Source organism: Micromys minutus (assembly GCF_963924665.1).
Source record: "Micromys minutus genome assembly, chromosome: 25".
Classification (NCBI taxonomy): Eukaryota; Metazoa; Chordata; class Mammalia; order Rodentia; family Muridae; genus Micromys; species Micromys minutus.
The window spans coordinates 41,687,941-41,711,555 of NC_137960.1; the positions used below are offsets into that span (position 1 = coordinate 41,687,941).

General features: G+C 40.1%; 1 protein-coding gene across 1 annotated transcript in view; it reads right to left on the reverse strand.

Moving 5' to 3' along the window:
• LAMA4 (laminin subunit alpha 4) overlaps nt 1-23,615 on the reverse strand; it is a 148,185-nt gene that overhangs the window by 99,443 nt on the left and 25,127 nt on the right. The window contains exons 2-3 of the mRNA XM_080938313.1: nt 10,700-10,801; nt 4,529-4,653 (exon numbers count right to left, since the gene is read on the reverse strand). Coding sequence (XP_080794439.1) covers nt 4,529-4,653; nt 10,700-10,801 — 227 coding nt within the window. The remainder of the gene's footprint in view (nt 1-4,528; nt 4,654-10,699; nt 10,802-23,615) is intronic.

Consider the following 23,615-nt stretch of genomic DNA (forward strand, 5'->3'; position numbering starts at 1 on the left):
TGCATCTTTCTTTGAAGGTGTTCCATCCGGCCTGCTTTCACACAAAGAGGAAATGTCTGCCTGGGGTGTCTGGAGTCCTGTGTGTTTATTTGATGTCCTACAGTTTCAAACAGATCTTGTTTTTCTTAGTACAGTGATTAGCTGCTGGTAGACACAGAGGCTATGTGGTCAGACCAAGAATAAACAAGTGGACTTTATGCAAATATCCTTGGGGACCACATCAGGGCCGTTGACTGACTTCCATGGTGCAGGCTCTGAGGTGGTGTGGAACCAGCCATGGATGTCCAGTCTTGTTTTTACTAGCACTAACTGTCTATGCTTTAACAATAAGGAAATCCCTATTGTTGGATGTGGACATGAAAACCTCCCGCCCCCTCAGTCCACTCTAAGTTCTGTGATGCCCTCTGCAAGTGAGAAGATGGATTTGCTCCAGGAAAACCCTAAGGTTTGAGGATAAATGGAAATTTAAAAAATTGTTTGCATGCTTTACATCTCTCAAGCATTTCCTCCTTGCTTAAAAGTCACATTTACTTTTACTTTAGTTATGTTGCTGTATGTGTGCCTGTGGGCCTGCTTGAGAATACCTGGAGAGGGTGTCTGTCTCTTAGAGCTGAAGTTACAGGCAGCTGTGGGTTTCTGGGTGCTGGGAACAGAATATCAGTCCATTGCAAGAGCAGCAAGCACTATTAAGTTCCTCCTCCTCTTCCTTTGTTTTCTGATGGATTGTTGCTAACTGGAAAACCAAAGCCCCAGGTGCACATCTGAGAAGTTGTCTGATATCTACTTAGTTTAGACAAATACTTAATTTTTAAAATAGAAAGTAGCATTATGGGTCAGTTTGAAAAACTGAAAATGACAGTGGGACATTTGACTTTTTGTAATATCTGATTAATGCTTGAGATAGTTCATTAGCTAAATCAATACTAAAAGCACACCTAAATTAGACCTTTTGGGGATGGATCTAAGCCTTGTCAGTCTTGTGATGGAAAACTAGCCCTTTCCTGCCCTTGTGAAGCCAGTCTTTCTCAGCAACAGAGCCATGGCCAGTATAGAGGAACATGCTAACATCTCAGAGGCCTCTCAAACCCACTCTTCCTGTCACAACAAATGTTGTTTACTCAGAGAGAGCATAACTTTGTGTTTGTTTTAATTTTCTGCAGATTTTATTGTATCAGGTCTTGTAGCACAGAAAAGATCATAAGTTTTTGTGTATGTGCTCATGCTCATAACTTGGGAATGTATTCCTCAGGGCCTTCAGCTTCTGCTTTGGATCCTAGATGTGTGGTCTCATGATGTCTTTGGAAACTGCTTCTGAACTGAGGGCCAGAGACTCATTACCCAGACATCAATTTCTCCTGCTTTTAAGGAGCTAACAGCCAGAAGCGGTACTTCTTGATAATAGGTCTCAAAAGAGAAAGGGCCATTTGCTGTAGGCGTGTAAAGTCTGCTATACTTTTGACCCAGTGAAATATGGCCTTCAGCTGTTGGATAGATACACTACTGGCAAGAAATACCAGTTTCATATTGGCACAGGGTAAGTGCCTAAGGGGTATTTTGCCTGATTTCCCGTAGACAAAGGTTCCCAGACTGAAGGAAACCATCATTTTTAAAGGTTTGATAGCTGAAGACAGGAATGTTGGGTAACTGAGATGAGGGAGACCTGCCACGTGAATGGAGCACAAGCTCAGAAGCGTGAAGATGCAATTAAGAGGAACTGGTTAAGGCTGCGTTGCTTGTTCCTGTCTCTGTCTACAGAGACTGTCTAAGCTCGGAGCTTCTGCATCCTCCTCTGAGCAGAAAGCAGCATCTTCATACTGTCAAACGAGTGAAGCTTGGTATTAGGAACTTAGAAGTAAACATATTTAAGGGCAGTAAATCTTAAGTGTGGTAAAAGTCTCCTTAGATGTGGTTAGGATTGATATTTGAGAACAGAATTTTAATGAGCATTTAAAGACTACAGCCCAGTGAGGCCGAAAGCTCATAAATCAGGACATTCTTGAGTGAAAAATAACAGAATGTTAATGTTTGGGTTCTTTACTCTCCCTCTCAGGACTGTTCATCTTGCACACATTCCTAATACTGTTGGACATGACGGATCACTAAGTCCGAAGCATCTAATAGTTTCTGAAAGATGCAACTGAAGAGGTTCTGGCTTTGCTGGCTGGCAGGCATGCTGTAAGATTTGAACATGGTTGATTCCTCAAGTGACTAGGGAAGACAAGGGAGAAATCTGGTTGCCAATTTTCTTTTTCATTTTATCAGGGTATGTTGGGGACAGATCTTTGGTCCCTTTTTGATGTATGCATATGTGTATATGTGTGTTTGCTTGTGCATTTCCGTGTGTGTGTGTGTGTGTGTGTGTGTGTGTGTGTGTGTGTGTAGGTGAGAAGATCTGAAATGTGCTCAGGGATTGCTCTTGAATTCTCTCCAGCTTATGTCTTGAGGCACGGTCTCTCACTGGATTCCAGAACTCAATGATTCAGCTAATTGACCTGACAAGATTGTTCCTGTGATCCCTTGAAAGCTGGGGTTAAAGGCAAGTTGCCACACCTGCCTAGCATTGATACTGGTTCTGTGAATCCAAATCCTGATACTCATCAATACATGGCAAGTACTTTATCTATTGAGCTGTCTTTCAGCCCAGCACTTAGACTCTCTAAAGTAATTCATTTAATTTACCTTTTGAAATTACTATCAGTTGTATAAATATTGCCTATAAATAGAACAATGTCTGGCACAGAGTATTAGAAAAGTTACTATGCTCTATGTTTAGCAAAGCCTTATCTACTTCTGCTTTCTCCTGTGTTCAAGGCACCTACCCACGTGGCCCACATATCACCAGCTTCACGGCTCTATTGTGGGTTCTTAGACTTTAATTTACTAAGAAAAAAAAAATAAGCTCAAAGCAGACAAAAGAACCAAGGGATGGAACCAAAATGTAAAGCCAGTCTAATGAAAACCCTAAATCTTACAGAGTACAGTGCACAGAGATAAGGTAACTAGACTGAAACTACACAGGTCTTACGTGTCAAGGCAGAAATATGAGGTAGGCTGGTGACTCTGTTTCCTTATGGCATATTTAAAACACATTTAATATCTTACCTCCTATTTTTAGCAAAGAGCTTCTACAACTCTTGACATTGTCAAGTGAAAAGACTCCTACTTCTTGGTTTATAAGAAGCCTCTTCACTATATTTGAATATTCTAATGAGGAGAATTAATGACCTTTTAATGAAGTCAGTGTGGGAATGGACACAGGAGGAAATACCCACAGGGCCAGAGGGCTAGAACTTTCAATATCCTTTTACCTCCAACCTCTGGACCCAGTGGCCAATGACCTGGATGAGAAGCCTGGAGCAAGGAGGCTTGTGGGAGTTTCTAGGTTCTTCATGTATGGAGACACGGAGAAGAGGGGTTCTGAACCTCCTCTTGTTCCCCTACATATATATTTCTTCCTCTACATTATATATGTCTGTTACATGTTATTTAGTTCCATATATTTCCTTATAGGTTACTTCATTTGACTTTTCCTGATTATCTTAACTATAACAGTGTTTTGAGTTTTGTAAATAATTGTAGCAGATATTTAAACATAAGAGTATTTGAGGGAACCCCAAATTTGCAGTCAAATGGTCAGAAGTGTGAGTAACCTGGAGATTCTGGTTTTTTTTTTTTTTATTTTATTTTTGAACTGGCATCTGTAATGGGGCCAGTCTTATGGAACCAGTCCCTTACCCCAGGGACTGCTACCTCTAGGTTTGTTCATTCAGAACTGAATTGATTTAGGATACCCCATTGGTGCTAGAAAATTGGAGAGCTGGTTAGTATTTGAACAACCAAACCCGCCATACTATTTTAGTTCTATTTTATTTTTCAGTGCTATGGGTGAAACCCACGTGCTTATCTGTTTTAGGCAAGTGCTCTACCACTATCCCTCTTAGCCCTTCCATGTGACGCTTCTCTCTGACTAGATTTCTTCCTCACTGTGTACTTACAAAGAACATTATTTTCACTTATACCCAATGGATCTCTATATTATTCTCTGTAGCTCCACACTCCAGTCACAACACAGCCGGGAGCTGCTGATTGGTTCTCAGCATCCATTTTTGTATGTCTGTTCTAATTCTGGTTGAAAAGCGTATTCAATTGCTTCACGCAGGGAAACGACTACCCCAGAAGAGTCAAGTGGGAAAATGCTTTTGAACACATAGTATGTCCATTGGTATTTCCAGTGGCCTGTGTATGCTGAGGGGGAGCTGAGGAAAGGATGAGATTGGCTTTGGTTGGACACTGAAGTGATTTAATTGACATCATGGTTCACACCAATGTTTTGGAAACAGTTGTACCTGTAAGTGCTTAAGTTCCACCCCCAAAGTGTATATAAACCAGAGCACTTTCTTATACTTTTCTCTCCTTGAAGCATTCAGTTTTGTTTGTGAACAAACCCCAGAACTGCGCGTACAGCTAAAAAAAAAAAAAAAATTGTGTGAGTAGTCATTTGGAGAGACTGCTTTCCTTGAGAACTTACTTGGCCAGATGGGGCAAGGGACAGGGGCACGGCTGGCAGAATCGGGGTGTGCCTCTGATGGAGTCTCCAATATAGCCATCCAGACATTTTTCACAGTGATCCCCTGTTGTGTTCCGCTGGCAGTGCTGTGGGATGGAAGACAGGAGATTGAAAAGAATGAAGAAAGTTCACAGAGAGCAAACAAAGGGAAGTCGGCCTGCTGGATTACACAGTATGTGGCAACATAAAGGACCCATATTATTGCATCCTGCATCGATAAGCCAGGACTCTATTTGGTGTGTGTGTGCAGAGGGGACCCATCAAATAGATAATTAGAGCTACCACACTCTAGGTGTTGTGAGTGCTTAAACTTACTGACTTGGAATGCAAATGGAACAAAAACAATAAAAAAATATCTTCACAATGCTTAACTATGACAATGGGAACGGTGAGCCTTTATGGGCACAGAAGAGCAAATGTATCAGGCTGTGGCACGCATGCATCAGAAGGAAGATACAGGGCCTTCTACTAATGGTGTTCTCTCTTGGTCAATGTCACAGATGACATAGCAGGCAAGTTTTTTTTGGTTTTTCCCATTTCTGATAAGGGTAACAAATAGGCATAAACCAGGCTGTTCTTATTGGAGATCTGCAGCAGGTTTCAAAATCTCCAGAAAGTTCTCTTCATTTCTCCCCTTACAGCTCTGTCTGCATCCCACTATCCACATCAAGTTCTGTCCCAGGTGCACCCCTCTTCTCAGACACACCAGATAATTTAGCACTCATTACAATTAGCATGTGTGAAGTAGGTCCTCCACACAATGTAGTAGTACAACAGGAGGAATTCTATGTGGATAACAAGCTACCCTGACTGGATCCTCCTTAATAATTTGCCCTACTGTTAGGTATGGCTCCAAAATATAATTATGCAGCAGAAAAGAAATTAGCATATGACTTAGACTGTATGATCAATGAGAATTCTTAAACATAAGTCTAACATGCAGTCAAGAATTTGTTCCTTCATAGTCTTTAAAACTATGCCATGTGCTCAACCACCTCTCAGAAAATATTAAGGAAAATTAATTGAGGAAAGAAAGAAACTATGAAATCATGAACCAGCATCTGGAACAAGTAAAAGCAATAAAAATCCCAGATGATTCTGAACTTGGGGACATTGTCTTTCCTGGGAAAGCCAATGGAGCTGTACCCAACTACCATACATCTGAACCACAGACATGTGGTAAGGATGCCTGTAAATCAGAAGCAGATTTGCCCGAGTCCTTGTCACATGGATGAAACATGTCTGTGTAGAAAAAAATGAACTAAGACCCTGGGCCATCTTTATTGGCTAAAGTGACTATTAAGACACAAAAGCAAGCTAATTCTCAGTTCTGTCTTTTTGTCACTTGATGGGTCCTTGAGATACCCCTTCCAGGCTTTGGTTCTGTTTGTAGTAGCCATGGGTGTCACTGTTCACGGGCACAGCATGCAATCTCTCTCAGATTCTAAAATGCCAGTGTTAAACAGTAGCTTTTTCACCTTTCTCTTTAAACAATTTGTTATCAACTCCCCTAGAAGGCCCTGATGTCAGTCTGGGGGACCTGGTAAGAGACAGTGCCAGGCACTGAGAGAAAGGACACTAACTTCATTTTCTAACTAGTTCAGTTGGAACAGTGCCTTGATCTCCCCACTCTCTGGTCCTTTCTCTGTACAATGAAGCTGTAGACTAGATGACCTTCAGGAGTCTTGTTCTGAAAGTCTTTAATTCTGAAATTGCAAAATGCACTTTTACCTTTAACACTCTTTTATTTCAGGAACTCACGGACTCAAGAAACTTTCCAAACAGGAAAAATACCTGGCAGCAATAAATGTTATTGGGGTGGGGTATGTGTGTCAAGAGCCATAGTTTAAGAAGCAGAGATCTACCTAAAACATTGATATCCTCATTTAATTAATAAGAGTATAATGGGTTCATGACAGTCACAAAGATCATGAGAATGGGATATGTCTGTCAACACTCTTTAAAGTTCAGTGTGCACATGTGTCTCTGAATACACCAGGAAAGTTTAGATTCTAATACAGGACATCTGGGCGGCAACCTGAGAGGCCATGTATCAGTCAAGCTCCTATAGAAGTACTAAAGCTGCTGGCCTGGGTGCCAGTCAGAGAAACAAGTATCTGGAGAGAATTAAGTGCTAATTAGTTACTCTGAGTTGGGTTCAAGCCATAGTCTCCTGAAAGGGCAGTTTATCTTATACTGCACAAAAGGAGTGGCATAGGCAGCTCATAAATTAAAAGATAAATTAAATGGGATTTTTTTGCATTGAAGTCACTATCTTATCATTTCAGTACCCAGTGCATCCATTCAGGTGACAAGCTTGCGTGAAGCCAATGCATGACAGATAAGAAGCTGAAACTGGTACTAAGAGGAGGAAGACCCAGTTTCTTTATTTCAGGAACTCATAGACTCGAGAAAGAAACAAAGACCAGTTTCGTGCACTCAGGGACATGACTGAGGAATGTGAAGGCTCAGAGGAGACGTTGATATTTGAACCAGGTTTTGAAGTTGTCCTTCAAGAAGTCTCCCTTAGGGGACAAGTGCAGAGATGGCTTCAGTAGGTAGCAATGTGTTCAGCGTGGCTGGAGGCAGGAACCTTTGGAGCTTCTTAAAAAGTGGGATTCTTTGACTTGGGCTTTTGAAAGACAACTGCACTGCCATCTGCTGACAGAGGGAGCACAGTGTGTGGTTGGGAGGCTGAGGCATCAGTCATGGACGGTGGTGCGGTCCTAAACTGAGGTAGTAGCATCAGTCATGGAGGGGTGGTGTGGTCCTAAACTGAGGTAGTAGCATCAGTCATGGAGGGGTGGTACGGTCCTAAACTGAGGTAGTAGCATCAGTCATAGAAAAGAGGCAGCTTCTTAACAGTTTGAATTGTTGGGATCTGGGATCAGATCAAATGTTGGGGAAGAAATGGAAGTTGAAGACAGTGGGACCTCTGACAGAATGGTGCTGTCATTAAGGTGGGAATGTAAGAGAAGGAACAAGTGTTATAAGGCAGTGGTGGACATTGCACAGAGTACATAGTATCCAAATCCAATTCCTGGCACATCCTATACTGATGGGTACCAGCATTGTTTTTGGAGCTTAAGACTTTTTGACTTTGTGTCAAACTTTGGCTATCATAAAACCAAACTGATGGCTATTTGCAAAATACCAAGAGGTTTTTTTGTTTGTTTGTTTTTTGCTTTTTTGTTTTTTTGTTTTTTTCAATAAGCTCAAAAGTCATCAAAACTTGTAAATAGCAATATGTCCATCAATAGTGATTTTATTGCTGTGGTTCTTTAGCAAAATAACAGTGATAGATTTTCCTAAGGTCAATCTCTTATCTTGTAGATTGTCCTGAAGCTGTTTGTATTTTAATGTTAATTACACTTCCCCCGAGCAGGGTTAGTTGACTCCAACTGAACCTTCCCATTTTAATTAGTAAAATTAAGGGAAGCCAGTGACTGGGTGGGATGAAGGAGGTGGAGAGGGCTGAGAGGCCTGAGCAGGTCAGAGAGGTTGAGGAGAGGTCTTGGCAAGATGGAGGTTCCCAAGGACCAGTTAGACCCAGGTGGGATTGATTGGTGTTAAACAGCTATGAACATTAAGAATTTTACAGGTGTAATATCTCATATAGAAGGGCAGTTTGTATCTTTGTCTATTTGATGTAATCTTGTTGTGTAGAGGATTTGTGGATTGAGAGATGAATATATAAACCTGTATGAAAAGCTATCGGGCTGTAGAGTTGTATTTATTTATGTGGGATTTTGGGGTACAGAAACACCCCGGGACAGGGGCAGAGAACAGGCAGTAGAAGACTGCCAGGGAAGGGAGTTTTGAGAACAGGTTGGGCTGGTGGCAGCTCAGACCAGGCGCCTGAGGTACACATGGCTCCATATCAGGGTCAGGCCCGAGGAGTGAGACCTCAGGGCTGGTAAAGAGATAAACCTTTAATATTTTAAAATATTTACTACAACATTATCTAGCCTTGGATTCTTGGTCACTTTAGCAGGTATAAATTTCATCTCGTGGATTGGGCCTTAAAGCCCAGCAGATAGTGTTTGGTTTCTCCCCTAACATTTGTGTCAATATTATACTGGTGTATCTTTCAGACAAGTTGCTATTGCAGGTCTGGGGTTTGTAGCTGGGTAATGTTGATGATCACTTTTCTCCTATGATGTGTGAAAACTACCTCCTAGCACCATAAAAGCTAGTGAACAGAAAAAAAAGCTTCTAGTTGGGTAACAGTTCAATTTTTCCACATTCAGTATTGTAAGTTATCGGTGTCTTCAGCAAGAGTGCCTTCCCATCAGGTTGTAGAGGGTAACCTTAGTGATACCCTATGAATCTTTTGGGAGGGGTATGTGTGTGTCCTTTTTTAGGCTAATGTTCTTTTATTTATATTTAAACATAAATTGTGCACTTTTAAAAAATTAAATTTATAAGGATAGAAATATGAAAACTTGGAGAATAGGTTGTGGGTGATTTTTTTCCCCTTGAATTTCAAACACACACACACACACACACACACACACACAATGCTTATTATTTTCACACTGAGCATATCTTATTAAATTAGAAGAACAACCATATTTCTCTCTGAATAGAGTATCGATGGGGCAGCTGCCATCTATTTGAGAGGAACGGTTAGTTCTTTCTGTGTGAATTTTCCATCTTACAACTAAGAAGATTGACAGCTGACACACATAAGCATTTAATGGCCTAGTGTGCTACCTTAGTCGAGTCGGGAAAGGGTCCTGAGATGCTGAATCCTCCCAGAAGCTAATGTCCAGATCAAAGCCTACAGCTGTCCCTGTTCTGACATCACAGCTGTATAGCTCTATTGTTGCTCTTAAAGGACACCATCAGAGTGAGCTTTTCTGCCTCTTTAACTCTGATCATTCATCTTACCAGTTGCCTAATGGCAGCTGGTAGGTTTGGTGACCCCATTTGTCTCACAGTTCAAGAAATCAGGTAACAAAAAGCTGTATTAATTGGTCACATTATCAGCAATGTACATTGTTAGTTCAAGTGTATGCATGGGATTTCCCCCCAAATGTCACTGGGATTAAAATAACAGGAAACCGGAGATGCAAGCATTAAAAAGAGGTAGATTTTGGCAGCTGTGTATGCCTACAGGGCTGTGAAGGACATCCTGGATGTAATGGTTATTTAAGACCATGGTAGGGGGAGAGAGTAAAACAAAAATCATGTTTAAAAAAAAAAACCCTACAAAATAGCAACTTAATGGTTCCCCAGTTTATTCTTTGTCTCTAGAAAAGTGACAACTGCTAGGTGCATAATAACTGTTTCTAATTTGCATCTTAATGTGAAATGTGAGTCAAATTGCAACTTTAAGTCACATGCTGCAGAGGCCACTTACAATAAAATTGTCTGTTCAGTAGGGATAATTACGTAATTTTGAGTGCATTATTGTGCTTTAAATGAAACTGCTCTGGCAGTTTGGGGAAGGTTCTTTTTCCATATGGAAATCTGAAGCACAGAATTTTCCTGTTTTATAGTTGTTTAGGAGGAACATGATCAGAATGCACAAGTTTAAATGTGGGCATGGCTTCTCTGGGAGCCACTCTGGTCAGTACTCCAGTGCTAAGTTTTACTAAGTTGTCAGTCCATTCTTGAAAATGTGAAGAATTCAGCAAGGTCTTGGACTAGCAGCCTCCTCTGAGTCCATCAATATCTTGCTGTCTGAAAAGCAGTCTGTTGGGAACTTCATTTTAGGGAAGGAGGGGAAAAGTCTCCTTCAGGCTTGCCTGCAGAATTGATCAGCAGAAGGACAATGCATTTGTCTCCATTGGCTATCTGGTTTAGATAACTCTTTAAAAACTAATTTGGGCCCATAGACCTGATTGTCTTACGTGCTACAACAGGCTATGGTACAACTGCTTTAATGTGGTTTATGTGAGATGAAGCTGAGCACATGGCTGATTACACCGTTACAGAGGAATGTGGAAGGTGGGGGTCCTCCTCTGTGTAAGACTTTCCACCACTGGTCTACAGCAGGAAGCCAGCTGCCAGGGGAGGGGCCACTCGTAGTCAGAAGGCGTTGACACACTGTGTTTTATAGGGAATGCAGGGATGTAGAGAAGAGCTTGATTAGTCCCCATCTACAGCCACATGTCCCTGACTTACCAGACAGAGTCCAGAGCCATCCAAGCACTCATGGGAATTACCGTTGCAGTCACAGGGTGAACATTCTCCTGACAATGTGCGAAAGAATCCAGCGCCACATCTCTGAAACAGACAGTGACATTTTCACTATTGGAAAGATACATTCTGTCATCATTTACAGAGGAAAGTAATAAGAGATGCTTATTAAATTAACTATTCTTAATGAAACACAAATGTGGGCTATTTGTTAGGCCATTTATTGACAGAGACAGTTACAGTTTTCTTATATAATTCGCTCTTTCTTTTTCTCTCTCTTTCTTTTCTGTCTCATACAAGAGAAAAATCCTTAACACCATTCCATCATTATAAGGAAGGAGGAGGTGGTCTTAGGTAGGAGAGACAGAGAGAAAGAGAGAGAGAGAGAGAGAGAGAGAGAGAGAGAGAGAGACAGAGAGACAGAGAGAGAGAGAGAGAGAGACAGACAGACAGACAGACAGATAGACAGACAAACAGAGAGACAGAGAGGGGGAGACCAAGGGAGACAGAGACAGAATATTCTATTTTTTTCCAATTCAAACAATGCAAAGCAAAATTAGACATGACTGCGTTTTTCCTTAAAGTGAGAAACTGTATTACATCCCCTACAACAGGACCTGTAGTTTAGAATGACTGACCATGGCATAACATCTTAGAAGTGTGCCTTTCATAAGTGTGAGCTCTTAAATAACTCTGTATCAGGGGCAGGTGGAATGGCTCAGTGAGTAAAAGTGCTTGTTACCAAAGCCTGGTGACTTGAGTTGGATCCCCAGAGCCCACAATTCAGGTGAAGGTGGAAGGAAAAACTGACTCAACAAAGTTGTCCTCCATATATGTGCATGTCATGTGTGCCCTTCCCTACCGCCCCACAGACACACAGATACACACACACACACACACACACACACACACACACACACATACACACACACATACACACACACACACACACACACACACACACTTACAGAAAACAAAGATACCAAAAATAAGCAAGCAAAACCCCACCATGTTTTCAGGTTGTGACACTTCTGAGATCCTGGTAAGGAAGTTAATGAGATTTTACAGGAGCCCAAGCCTGTGTGGGTTCTGATCATGTACTTCACAGATCTTCATAGTTTGTGAGAATATATTACTATTTTTCATTTGGGTGATGGTCATCAAAGAAGCTAAGTGGTTTGTGGGAATGTCAAACCATCAGGTAGTGCATCCGGTGACCTACACAGAAATCAGTTTGCCGGCCCCCCACTTCCCCGGTGTCACCAGTGCCTCCAGTGGAGAGGACTTTATGAACTGCTCTCCTCCTATGGGACTGGGCTTATAGACACATAGTTCTTGATTTTCTGGGATATCTCAGTGGTGCTGGACAAAATGGCATCACAGGCCTGAAGGCAGCTGCAGAATTCCAGACAGGTATGAATCTAGATAATTAATTCTCAACCTGTAGGTCATGATCCCTGTGAGGGTCAACCACCCCATTTACAGGGATCACCTAAGGCTGTCTGGAAACACAGATATTACATCATGACTCATAACAGTAGCCAAATTACAGTTACAAAGTACCAAATAATAATAATTTTGTGGTTGGGGTCACCACATGAGGGAACTGTATTAGGAAGGTTATTGAACCACTGATCTCAATTGTTTCCACAGATGTATAGAGAACACTTCACAATACATCCATAGTGACACACTGTAGTGTGCCTTGGAACTGTCTTGGATATCAGGGCAGTTCTTGTTATATCTGATTGGAGTCCTTCTGACAGTTTATATGAACCCATTTCTCTGAGAAGAAAAATAAGTAATTTACAGCATAAAAACTGCCAATGTGGCCCCTAAAACTAAAATTTAATATATTCACTTGAAGAAAACACAAACAAGAATGACGTTTGTTCATGATGTAAAGTCAAAGGAATTCTACCCGGATGAGGAAAAGTCAAGCTGAGGAAGACCAGTTTATTTACCATGTGAGTTGTAGTTGGTGGTAAGATATTTCCTTGGTTTCTCCAAACTGAGAAAGAAGAGGAAGATACTAATAATGCCACGTGAAGGACTTAACTTAGAGCCTTTATTTCATTTTTTTACTCCAAGTGAGAATGCACATTTCTACTATGATGTATCATGTAAGCAGGTGTGTATAGTTGTAACATTCATAGCCATCTCTTGATTGCTGTTGATAGTGACCAGGCTATGGATTTATATCTGTATACATGGGTGTCTACCCCAGCAAAGACATATGACAGTAAGATTCCTATGTGTGGGTTTCCTTAACATTATTTAAGACACATCCTCATTATAACTAATAGAAATTGATTTGATGGCCCACAGCTATGCTACATTAGCAATTCTCAAGGTCTTAGTTATGATAGGAGTGCTGACAGTATGAGCATCTGCAGATAAATTAGCTTCGTAGCTTCTAAACAATGGCTCCTGGGTCTATAGCTGAACATATGGGGAGCTTCAGATTCAGCTTCTCTGACGTCAAAGCCAAAGGATTCGTGTTTTATTAATAAACACATTTGCATTTTTAAATAATTTCAGATTTGCATAAAAAGTAGCTGAGATGCATTAAAAACAAAACCACAAGAACAAAACAACCTCCCTCAAAGATTCTAACATTGGACCTGGTGGGAAGATCTCAAACGGCTCCTTGCTTACATGCATGGCACAATCAACAGTACAGATTTGAATGCTTTAGACCCCGATAGCACAGTTGGACACATGGGCTTTTGGAAGCTCAGCGTCATGCATTCCTAGTCCTCCATCCTCTCCTAGGCTGAACTGGTCTTTCTCAATAGCCCAGCCGCCATCATTGCCCACACAGGACCATGTGAAGGAAGGAATCACACTGTTCCAAGTTTAGAAGGAGAATCCATCTGAGAGTTTATCATTATCCATTTATCTACTTCCAGGGCTGAAGATGGGACCTTGGGTAGAAGATGATCTGTAAGATTACTCTATGAGATAGGAAGGAGGAGGGAGGCAGGGGGAGGGCTGTGCTGAGCAGAGGGAGGAAGGAAGTGGGCTGTGCTGAGCAGGCATTTGGCCTCCTGCCCACAGGGCAGGGGAAACCTGGTAAAGTCCTTCCCTTTTGGCATTGTCCACCTTAGAAAATTATGTGTGGCAATTCCTGTATCCAGATGGGAGTTATTTACTCTCAGGACAAATACATACGACAGGTGAGTGAAGCCTGGGCATTTGGAGATTCTGATGTCATCATTTGGTGCATATGTGCTGGGCATCATCCACCTTGTGTTAGTCTCAGATTCCCTCAAATGGAGTTAGAACAAGGCAAATTTAAAGCTATTTTTTTTTAACATGGAAATATCCCATCATGGTTTACATTAAGTTCCAGATCATTTTATTAAATGTCTTCTTGCAAGTCTGTAGGAACTGGCAACACATAGCTTTTATAACACTAAAGCAACCATTTCCGAGGATGAAGGCCAAACTGTAACTCTTAGTGTTGTTCTTGGATAATAGCGGTCACCCACCGGGCCGTGGAGGAGCCTGTGGAAGGATAGTGGTCTTCCGGTAAAGCAAATTCATATTTGTTTTTTTTTCTTTCTTTCTAGAAAATGGTGTTTTGGATGCTTTAAGTTTCTTAACATTTTTGAAAATGTTAAATTTATTTTGTGTGTGTGTGTGTGTGTGTGTGTGTGTGTGTGTTTTGTCTGCATGTATGTGTATGTGTACCACATGTGTGCCTGATACTCTCATAAGTCCAAAAAGAGGTGTCAGATCCCCTGGAACTGGTGTTATAGATAGTTGTGAGGCATCATGGGGGTGCTGGGTAGTAATTGGGGTTCTTTGCAGGCGTAACAAGTGCTTCTGAGCATTGAGTCCCTGTGCATGCTTTTGGATGCCACATTAAACTCATTTTCCAAATGAGAAGACTGCATTACAGAAGATGATACATGGGTGAAGAAATTAAGATAACTCAGAGGGGCTGGGTACGTGGCTCAGTTGGTAGGATGCTTGCTCAGCAAGTGCGAGGCCTTAGATTAGATCTCTAGCTTTGAATAACCTGGGCATGGTGGTGCCCATCTGCCACCCCAGTTTGGAGGTGGAAGCAGGAGGAACGGGAGGCCCAGGTCATCAGTGACTGCACAGTGAGTTTGAGGTTAGCCTGAACTGCATGCAGTCCTGTCTGAGAGGGAAAGGGAGGATAATAATAATCCTTATTATTAATAATAAGGATTACAGCCCTGAGTATTCTTGTTAAATGTGGCTCTCACCAATGTCATTCCATGTTGTAAGAAGTGCAGACTGATGCAAATCTTAATCTTTCTTCACTAGAACTTGCTGACCCTAATAATTAATTAAATTCAATGTTTAATTGAATGTGAATGTCCACAAAGTCCATGTGTAGGTCATGTTATACAATTTTCTCATTTTAGCCCACAGTAAACTTATAAAGTAAGCTTCGTTATCTTCATTTTACAGTTAGGGACTTAGTGGTCTTCAGGGCTTTGTAAGTCAGCTAAATGAAAAAATGCAGATAAGAAATGCCAGACTTGGGATTTATAACCTCTGGGTTTTATTTTTGTTAAAGTTTGAACTTCTACTATATCATTAACATATTGAAGTAAGCCTTTCTTTCTGGATAATCTTGCTTGCAAAATTTTATTGTTAAAAACACTACAAAGTGGGCTGAAATAAATAAAAAATAGAAAATTTCTCCTTTAAACCCCAAAGAATAGTTTTTAAAAATTAAATCTAGTGCTTAAAATATTTAGGTTATTAATATGTGAAAATAATTGAGTGGTTAAATTTCCCCTTAAAGCAGTTTTTACAGTAACATTGTCATGTTGCCCAACTGCTTTCCACTGAATCACTTGTAAAACGTGTGTGTGTGTGTGTGTGTGTGTGTGTGTTGTTGTTGTTGTTGTTGATTTGAGACCATGCACTCCAGCCTGTCCTAGAATTTACTATGTAGACCAGGCAGACTTGAACTCAGAGAGACCTATCTCCCTCTGCCTTTCAAGTGCTGGGATTAAAGGTGTGTGTCATGACACCTGATGCTTTTATGTTTTTTGATAGTTAAGAGGCTTCCTATTATAGCTTTATAAACTATATTATATATACTTACATATATAATATGAATATAAAAATAAAAAATAAGTATTGTATACAACGTATACAATATATAATTATATGTAAATATAATATAAACGTATTTTATATTATGAAAATTTTTATATACAAATATATATTGTGTTAAACATATAATATTATAGCTCTATTAAGATTGGAGTAGTCAATGTCATTTACTTCTGCCAGAGAAGAATAGGAGAAATAATTTCCATTTGCTTACTCTCTCATTGGTGTGAAGTCTGGCTTAGGGTGATAACCAAGGCATGCATACTTACCTAATTTTCTTTTATAAAAATTGAAATTAGGTGGAGGGAGGAAACAAGGTGTGATTTCTGTCCATGGCACTTAACCTTAAAGGAACTGGAGGTGACAATCTATGACACCTTTATAGATGCCATTGTTTCCAGAAGTCATCAATTCATGATATCAATTATTTAGTAATAGAATTACAATGATCTAAGATGGATTTTTAACACATAATTCTGTTTGTATAGCTGTTTTTCATTGATGCTTTCACTTGAATAAGTCTCCTGTGGACAAAGAGACTCATTCTGACAATAATGTCATCATACACAACACTTTGAGTTTCTTTTAAAATTACAGGCATTGGGGCTGGAGAAATGGCTCAGTGATTAAGCTACTTATTACTGTTGCAAAGGGCCTAAGTTTGATTCCCAGTCCTATCAACAACTCCATTCTTATTTACAACTTTCATACCTCATTTCCAGGGGATTTAATGTCCTCTTCTAACATCTAAGGTCATCTGACATGCACATGGTACACACTAGGCCATCTTACACTGTAGTGGCGTGAGTAGGTTTGGCCCCCATCAAATCACCTGTTTCAAAGTTTGGCCCACAGAGAGTGACCCGGGTAGACCAGTACTCCCAATGGCACTTGGTAATTTTTTATTTCCTCTTCCTGTCCCATGCTGGGAGGTTGACCAGATGTCTGGATTTGCATGTGCCACCCCCCCTCCCACATTCCATGGTTGACCAGATGCTGAGTCTGAACTTTTTTTCTTTTTAATATATCTATACATATGAGGTTGACCAGTTGTTCTTTTCATTGAAAGGCAAGCATCATATACACATATATTGGTCTGGTCTGGTCTGCTCATTAAGATGTGAGGTTGATCAGTTCTCTAGTTCAACAGCTGCTATAAAAAGGTAGCCAGGTGGTGGATGTTGTTTTAAAAAACTTGAGGTCTACCAGTTGTCCCTTTTATTAAAAGCAAAATTGCTAAATACTGGGGTGTTGGGCTTGTTTTTTTCCTTAGTTTTAAATATTGAACAAAAAATTGTATTGAAGGAGGTTAATGAGCAGACATTTTGTGTCTTTGTTCTCTCTTTTTTAAAAAAACATTTCACCAAAGATAAACAGACTGAAAAAGAAATTCAGTAAACAACACCCTCCACAATAGTCCCAAATAATACAAAATTTCCTGGTGTGACTCTAACCAACCAAGTGAAAGATCTGTATGACAAGAACTTCAATTCTCTGAAGAAGGAAATTGAAGATCTCAGAAGATGAAAAGATCTCCCATGCTCATCGATTGGCAGGATTAATATAGTACAAATGGCCATCTTGCCCAAGTAATCTACAGGTTCAATGCAATCCCCATCAAAATTCTAACTCAATTCTTCAAAGAGTTAGGAAGAGCAATTTGAAAACTTATTTGGAATAAAAAAAAATACAGAATAGCAAAAACTATTCCCAACAATAAAAGAATTTCTGAGGGAGTCACCTCCCTGACCTCAAGCTGTACTACAGATCAATTGTGATAAAAACTGCATGGTATTGATATAGAGACAGTAAGGTATGTCAATGGAATATAATTGAAGACCCAGAAATGAACCTATGGTCACTTGATCTTTGACAAAGGAGCTAAATCTATACAGTGGAGAAAAGACAGCATTTTTTTTTTTTTTTTTTTTTTTTTACAAATGGTGATAGTCCAACTGGAAGTCAGCACGTAGAAGAATGCAAATCAATCCTTCCTTATATCTCCTTGTACAAAGCTCAAGTTCAAGTGGATCAAAGACCTCCATATAAAACCAGATACTCAAACTATTAGAAGAGTAAGTGAGGAAGAGGCTCAAACACACAGGCACTGGGGAAATTTTTCTAGAAAGAACATCAATGGTTTATGCTCTAAGATTAAGAATAGACAAATGGGACCTCATAAAATTTCAAAGCTTCTGTAAGGCATAGGACATTGTCATTAGGACAAAAAAGGCAACCAACCAAATGAGGAATCTTTGCCAATCTTACATCTAATAGAGGGCTAGTATCCAAAATATACAAAGAACTCAAGAAGTTAGACTCCAGAGAATCAAATAACCCTATTCAAAAATGGGGTATAGAGCTAAACAAAGAATTCTCAACTGAGGAATATCAAATGGCTGAGAAGCACCCAAAGAAATGTTCAATATCCCTAGTCATCATGGAAATGCAAATCCAAACAACCCTGAGATTCCACCTCACACCAGTCAGAATAACTAAGATTAAAAACTCAGGTGACAGCAGATGCTGGCAAGGATGTGGAGAAAGAGGAAACCTTTCATGGTTGGTGGGATTGCAAGCTGTTAAGACCACTATGAAAATTATTCTGGAAGTTCCTCAGAAAATTGGACATAGTACAACCTGAGGACCCAGCTATACCACTCCTGGGCATATATCCAAAAGAAGGTCCAACATATAACAAGGACATATGCTCCACTATGTTCATAGCAGCCTTATTTATAATAGCCAGAAGTTCAAAAGAACCCAGATGTTCATCAACAGAGGAATGGATACAGAAAATGTAGTATATTTACACAATGGAGTATTACTCAGATATTAAAAACAATGGTCTTCAGAAATTCTTATGCAAATGGATGGATCTAGAAAATATCCTGAGTGAGGTAACCCAATCACTAAAAAACACCCACAGTATACATTCACTGGTAAGCAGATAATAGCCCAAAAGCTCGGATTACCCAGATACAATTCACAAATCACATGAAACTCAACAAGAAGGGTGACCAAAATGTGGATGCTTCAGTCCTTCTTAGAAGGGGGAACAAAAATATTCTCAGGAGGCAATAGGGAGACAGAGTTTGGAGCAGATACTGAAGGGAGAGGCCACCCAGAGACTTCTCTACCTGGGGATTCAGCCCTTATACAGCCACCAAACCCATATAATATTGCTCAGGCCAAGAAGTACATGCTGACAGAAGCCTGATATTGATATAGCTGTCTCCTGAAATGCTCTGCCAGAGAATGACAAATACAGAGGCAGATACTATCATCCAACTATTGAATTGAGAATGGGGTCCTTAATAGAGGAGTTAGAGAAAGAACTGAAGGAGTTGAATTAGTTTGCAACCCATAAGAACAACCCTATCAACCAACCAGAGCTCCCAGGGACTAAACCACTCTCCAAAAAGTACACATGGATGGACCCAAGGCTCCAGCTGCATATGTAGCAGAGAATGGCCTTGTTGGGCATTAATGGGAGGAGAAGTCCTTGGTCCTGCCAAGGCTTGATGCCCCAGTGTAGGGGAATGTCACGGAGGGGGTGGGTGGGTGGTAAACACCTTCATGGAAGCAGTGGGGAGGGAGATGCGATAGGAGGTATGGAGGGGAATCCAGGAAATTTGAAATGTAAGTAAAATATATCCAATATAAAAGAATACCAAGAAAAAAGAAATGTAAACAAATAAAATATCCAATAAAAAAAAGAATAGAGATTCAATTCAAGTGGTATTTAATTTTGGAAAAGAAATGTCTACACCTCTACCTCCCAGCATGCAACAATGTAACAGCTTCATGTTATTTGTCAGTTTGTTGTTTTATTGAAGATCAGATAATTCTATTAATGAACATTATTAAATATAACCAAGTTTTTCTTGGTGCTTAAAAATTAATGTGATTGTGATTATGTACTTTAAATGTTCAAAAAGTAAGACCTTCATAGACAGAAAAATGTATACATAGCATCTGTATATTTATGCTTGTTAAATAAATATATTAATCTTTATGAATTAAAGAAAGACACTGAGTGGCCTTGTTAGAGGCAGTATACAGCTGTGAAGTGGGCTTTGAGGCCTTATGCTCAAGCTCCACTCAATGAGGAGATGGGAGTCTTCTTCCTGGCTGCCTTCAGATCAAGATGTGGACCTCTCATCTCCTTCTCCAGCACCAGGTCTGCCTGAATGCTGCTGTCATGATGATAATGGACTGAACCTCTGAAACTGGAAGCCAGTCCCAATTACATGTTATCTCTTATATAAAACTGTTCCCTGAGTCATAGTGTCTCTTCCCAGCAATAAAACCCAAACTAAGACATATGCATAAAATAAATAAATGTAAAAAGAAAAACAACTTTAAAGCATTTTCTCTTGAAGAATAAATAGTTTAGTCTGCATCCTTTGGGTGTGGCAAACTTGTAAAGCATTTGGAATTATTACATAAATCAGGTACCTTGCTAAACACTAAGATTTCATCTGAAGCATCCATGGAAACCCTACCGTGGCTCCTAAGTACTGTCACAGGAGAGTAAGTTAATAGAACACATGCATAACTTCTGCATAGACCTAAATATCTGGAATCTTCAGAATTTCTATGAAAATGTCTGGTCAATAATTTAAATGCTCTAATGCAGCCTCTTGAGATCTATAGTTCCTAATTGCATAATTACTCTAATTGCCCAAAACAACAAAGTGGCAAATCGATGGGATTTGGGGAGAATCTGAAGGGCCAGCTGAGGATAGGAGACTCATCCTGTGGCCTCTAAGTAGATGAGCCTATGACCTAGGGGGACTGAGATAGGAATCTCCAGCTGCAGCAAATGGCAGTGAATTAAGTATAATAAAAATCCCATGACGAAGTTCATGCTCTCCAGCCCCAGCGCATATGCTCAAAGACCTAACCAATAATTGCAAATGACACTTGCATGGTATCTGTATCCAAGGATCTCCAAACATTTCATAAACATCAGCATGACTTCATTTTCCTTCCTGAATTGGATGTAGTCTTCTGATGTACCAATTTTCACTTCAATTAAGAGACTTGAAATAGAAGTCTAAATTTATTCACTGGTATCCAGAGTTGCTACGAGTTCCCACATTGATACTTCTCAAACGTAGGAATGCCCATCAAGTAGTCTTTCTGCTTAAGTCTTTGTATGGATATACTAAATCTATTTTCTTGTTTCTAGGCAACAATGTTTTGATGCTAATTCCAGTGTTAATTTTTTTTTGTTTGTTCTTTTAAATAAATATTCAGATCACTTTAAGAAAGGTATTATCAGCAACAACACAAAACAAACAAGCAAACAAACAAACAACACAAACAGAAAGCAAAATGAACAAAACCTAAGTTCTTTCTCCCTTAGTGGGATGGAACTCTAACTCAGTCTCTGCTCCATCACATGACCAGTATGCATCTACTTACAACACGGACAGATTGAAGAATCAGGTAACTCGGTGAAGAACTAGTGGTGTTCAACACACATGTATATATTCAAACACATCATTTTAGATTTGGCAGCACAGGAGTGCCTCAAAGAACAAACTAATAAAGAAGAATTTCATAGATTTTTGTTGTTGTTTATAAAAAACAAAACAGAGAAATACCAGCAATGGGAAACTGCTCCAAATCAAGCTACTGATAACTTTTGGTTCTCTCTCTCTCTCTCTCTCTCTCTCTCTCTCTCTCTCTCTCTCTCTCTCTCTCTCTCTCTCTGTATGTGTGTGTGTGTGTGTGTGTTTCAGATGAGGCTTGATGTGTTTCTATTTTTCACATATAAAACCATTGGCATGGTACCAGACTGAGTTAAGTACATTCTGCAGTGAGCTCTGCAAGAAGTTGGAGGACTGATGGATTTTACTTGAATCTGAAGCAAATTACATACCTACCCTCCCCTGGGTATTCCTAAGTACTTGTTTGTGTAACTGAAATTCCCTGCATTTTAATAGGTGAACTTAATTTTTAGATTCTGACAGTGATTTCACCATCACTTGATTAGAAGAGTCGTTTCAACATTCCTCAGAGATGTTTTTTTTTTCAGCTCAAAGGAGTTTGTTCTGACTGTCACGGCAAAACGGAGAAGGTGAACACAGAGAATCGTGCCTCCTAAGTGGCTCATAGAGCTTCATTTTTGAAGTTCAGGGCCCATGGCCACAAAGCCTTCTCTCATTTGCAAAGCATTCTAGCTCTCAGTTTGATTACCGGTAAGAAGGTGACAGCGATTCAGAGGCCCGGGAACTCAGAGGATCATAGAGTTCTGACTAATCTTAAACCATGCCCTTTGGTTAGTTGAGTGAATAGACAATTATAGTGTCATTCCTGCCTGATCTATGTGTCCAGAGTCTTCTTGATTTGCTATTCGGTATTATCACTGGTGGAAACCACTGATCCAATCCCGATTTCAAGGAGCTGTCACCTGTACCCCATGCATCAAGTATTTATTTGGACTACAAATACCAGTAGATCCAGGTTCTATTGAAATAAATAGTCCTCTTTTATTTGTAAAGTTGAAAGGATCAAGCAAGAAGCTCACAGCCCCTACAGCTACACAGATTTTCCACTTGAAATACTTTATTTGGGATGACTTGGGCTCATTATTGGTGAACACTCCTTAAGATTTTTTTTTCTTAGAACATTAAAATACTTTATAGGTTCCTCATCTGTGGTAGCAATTGGCACTTACATAGGTAATGAGGTTTCAGAGCTTTTGTTGTGGTGGTGATGGTTTTGTTTTTGTTTTTAAATAAGTCTGCTAACATCTGGCTCTCTGCTCCAGATTCTGGCCATGTTGCCTATTGTAACTGGCTTGTTCTTTTCACTCCTTGTCTTCTGGGTCTTGATTCCACAATTTAAACTCTGCCAATTTTTTCTTTACTTAATCTGAAGACTGACTCAGTCTTATTTAACTTACTAGAGCAAGGGCTGTGGACACATTTCCAAGAAAGGAAGAAATTCAGCCTTCAAGGCCTAAAGGGCTCTATATGATCACGTAGAGAGAATGACCAAGTGTAGCCATTCAGGGGATTTTGATGACTTCTTAGCCATTTACAAGAAACCATGCTGCCGGATGACAAACACTGCGGCCATCTGCAACTGTGTTGTTGTTTTTTTTAATGAATAGCAAGAGCTAATATTTATGGACAGATGCCATCACTGAACTAAGTGCTTTTTTAATGGGTCATTCAGTTTAATCTCTACCATTTCGTGGTCTGCAGTCTTGTTCATGTTTGCCTAAATGACTTGGGAGGTTGGATTGTTATGGATGGCCAGGGCTTTTCTTCAGTTTTCTCAGGCAAGATTTGGTATTGAGCAGCATGCTTGCTTCTAATGACACCACTTTTGTGTTGAGGATGCTCTGTCCTGCAGAGTGCCTCACCCAGACTCACTTGAGAGGTTTCCTTTCCTTGTATATTTTTCTCTCTGGTTCACAGAACACTGAAGACACGCTCCTGTGAATTTACAGAAAGGAGACACATGCCCCAAACTTCTCTCCTCTCATTACAGAATTTTGCTTTTTACATAGAACACAGAGGCCCTTGGGTTGGAAATCTCATGATTTCTTGTCTTCATGCCTTCTACCCATTCCACATTTTTTTCTAATTACTAGAAAGATGAACCTCTTTCTGCACTGGACTTCACACATCTATGGCTTTTAGACTGATCAATTTGTCACCTTCTCCTGCCTGAGGGGCGGGGGTGGGGGGAAGCCGTGGAGTTGTGGGGAACAGGTCTGGAGCAAGAGTGGGGACTAGTCGAGTCCAAACCCCAAAAATCTAATTCTGAGGTTTCC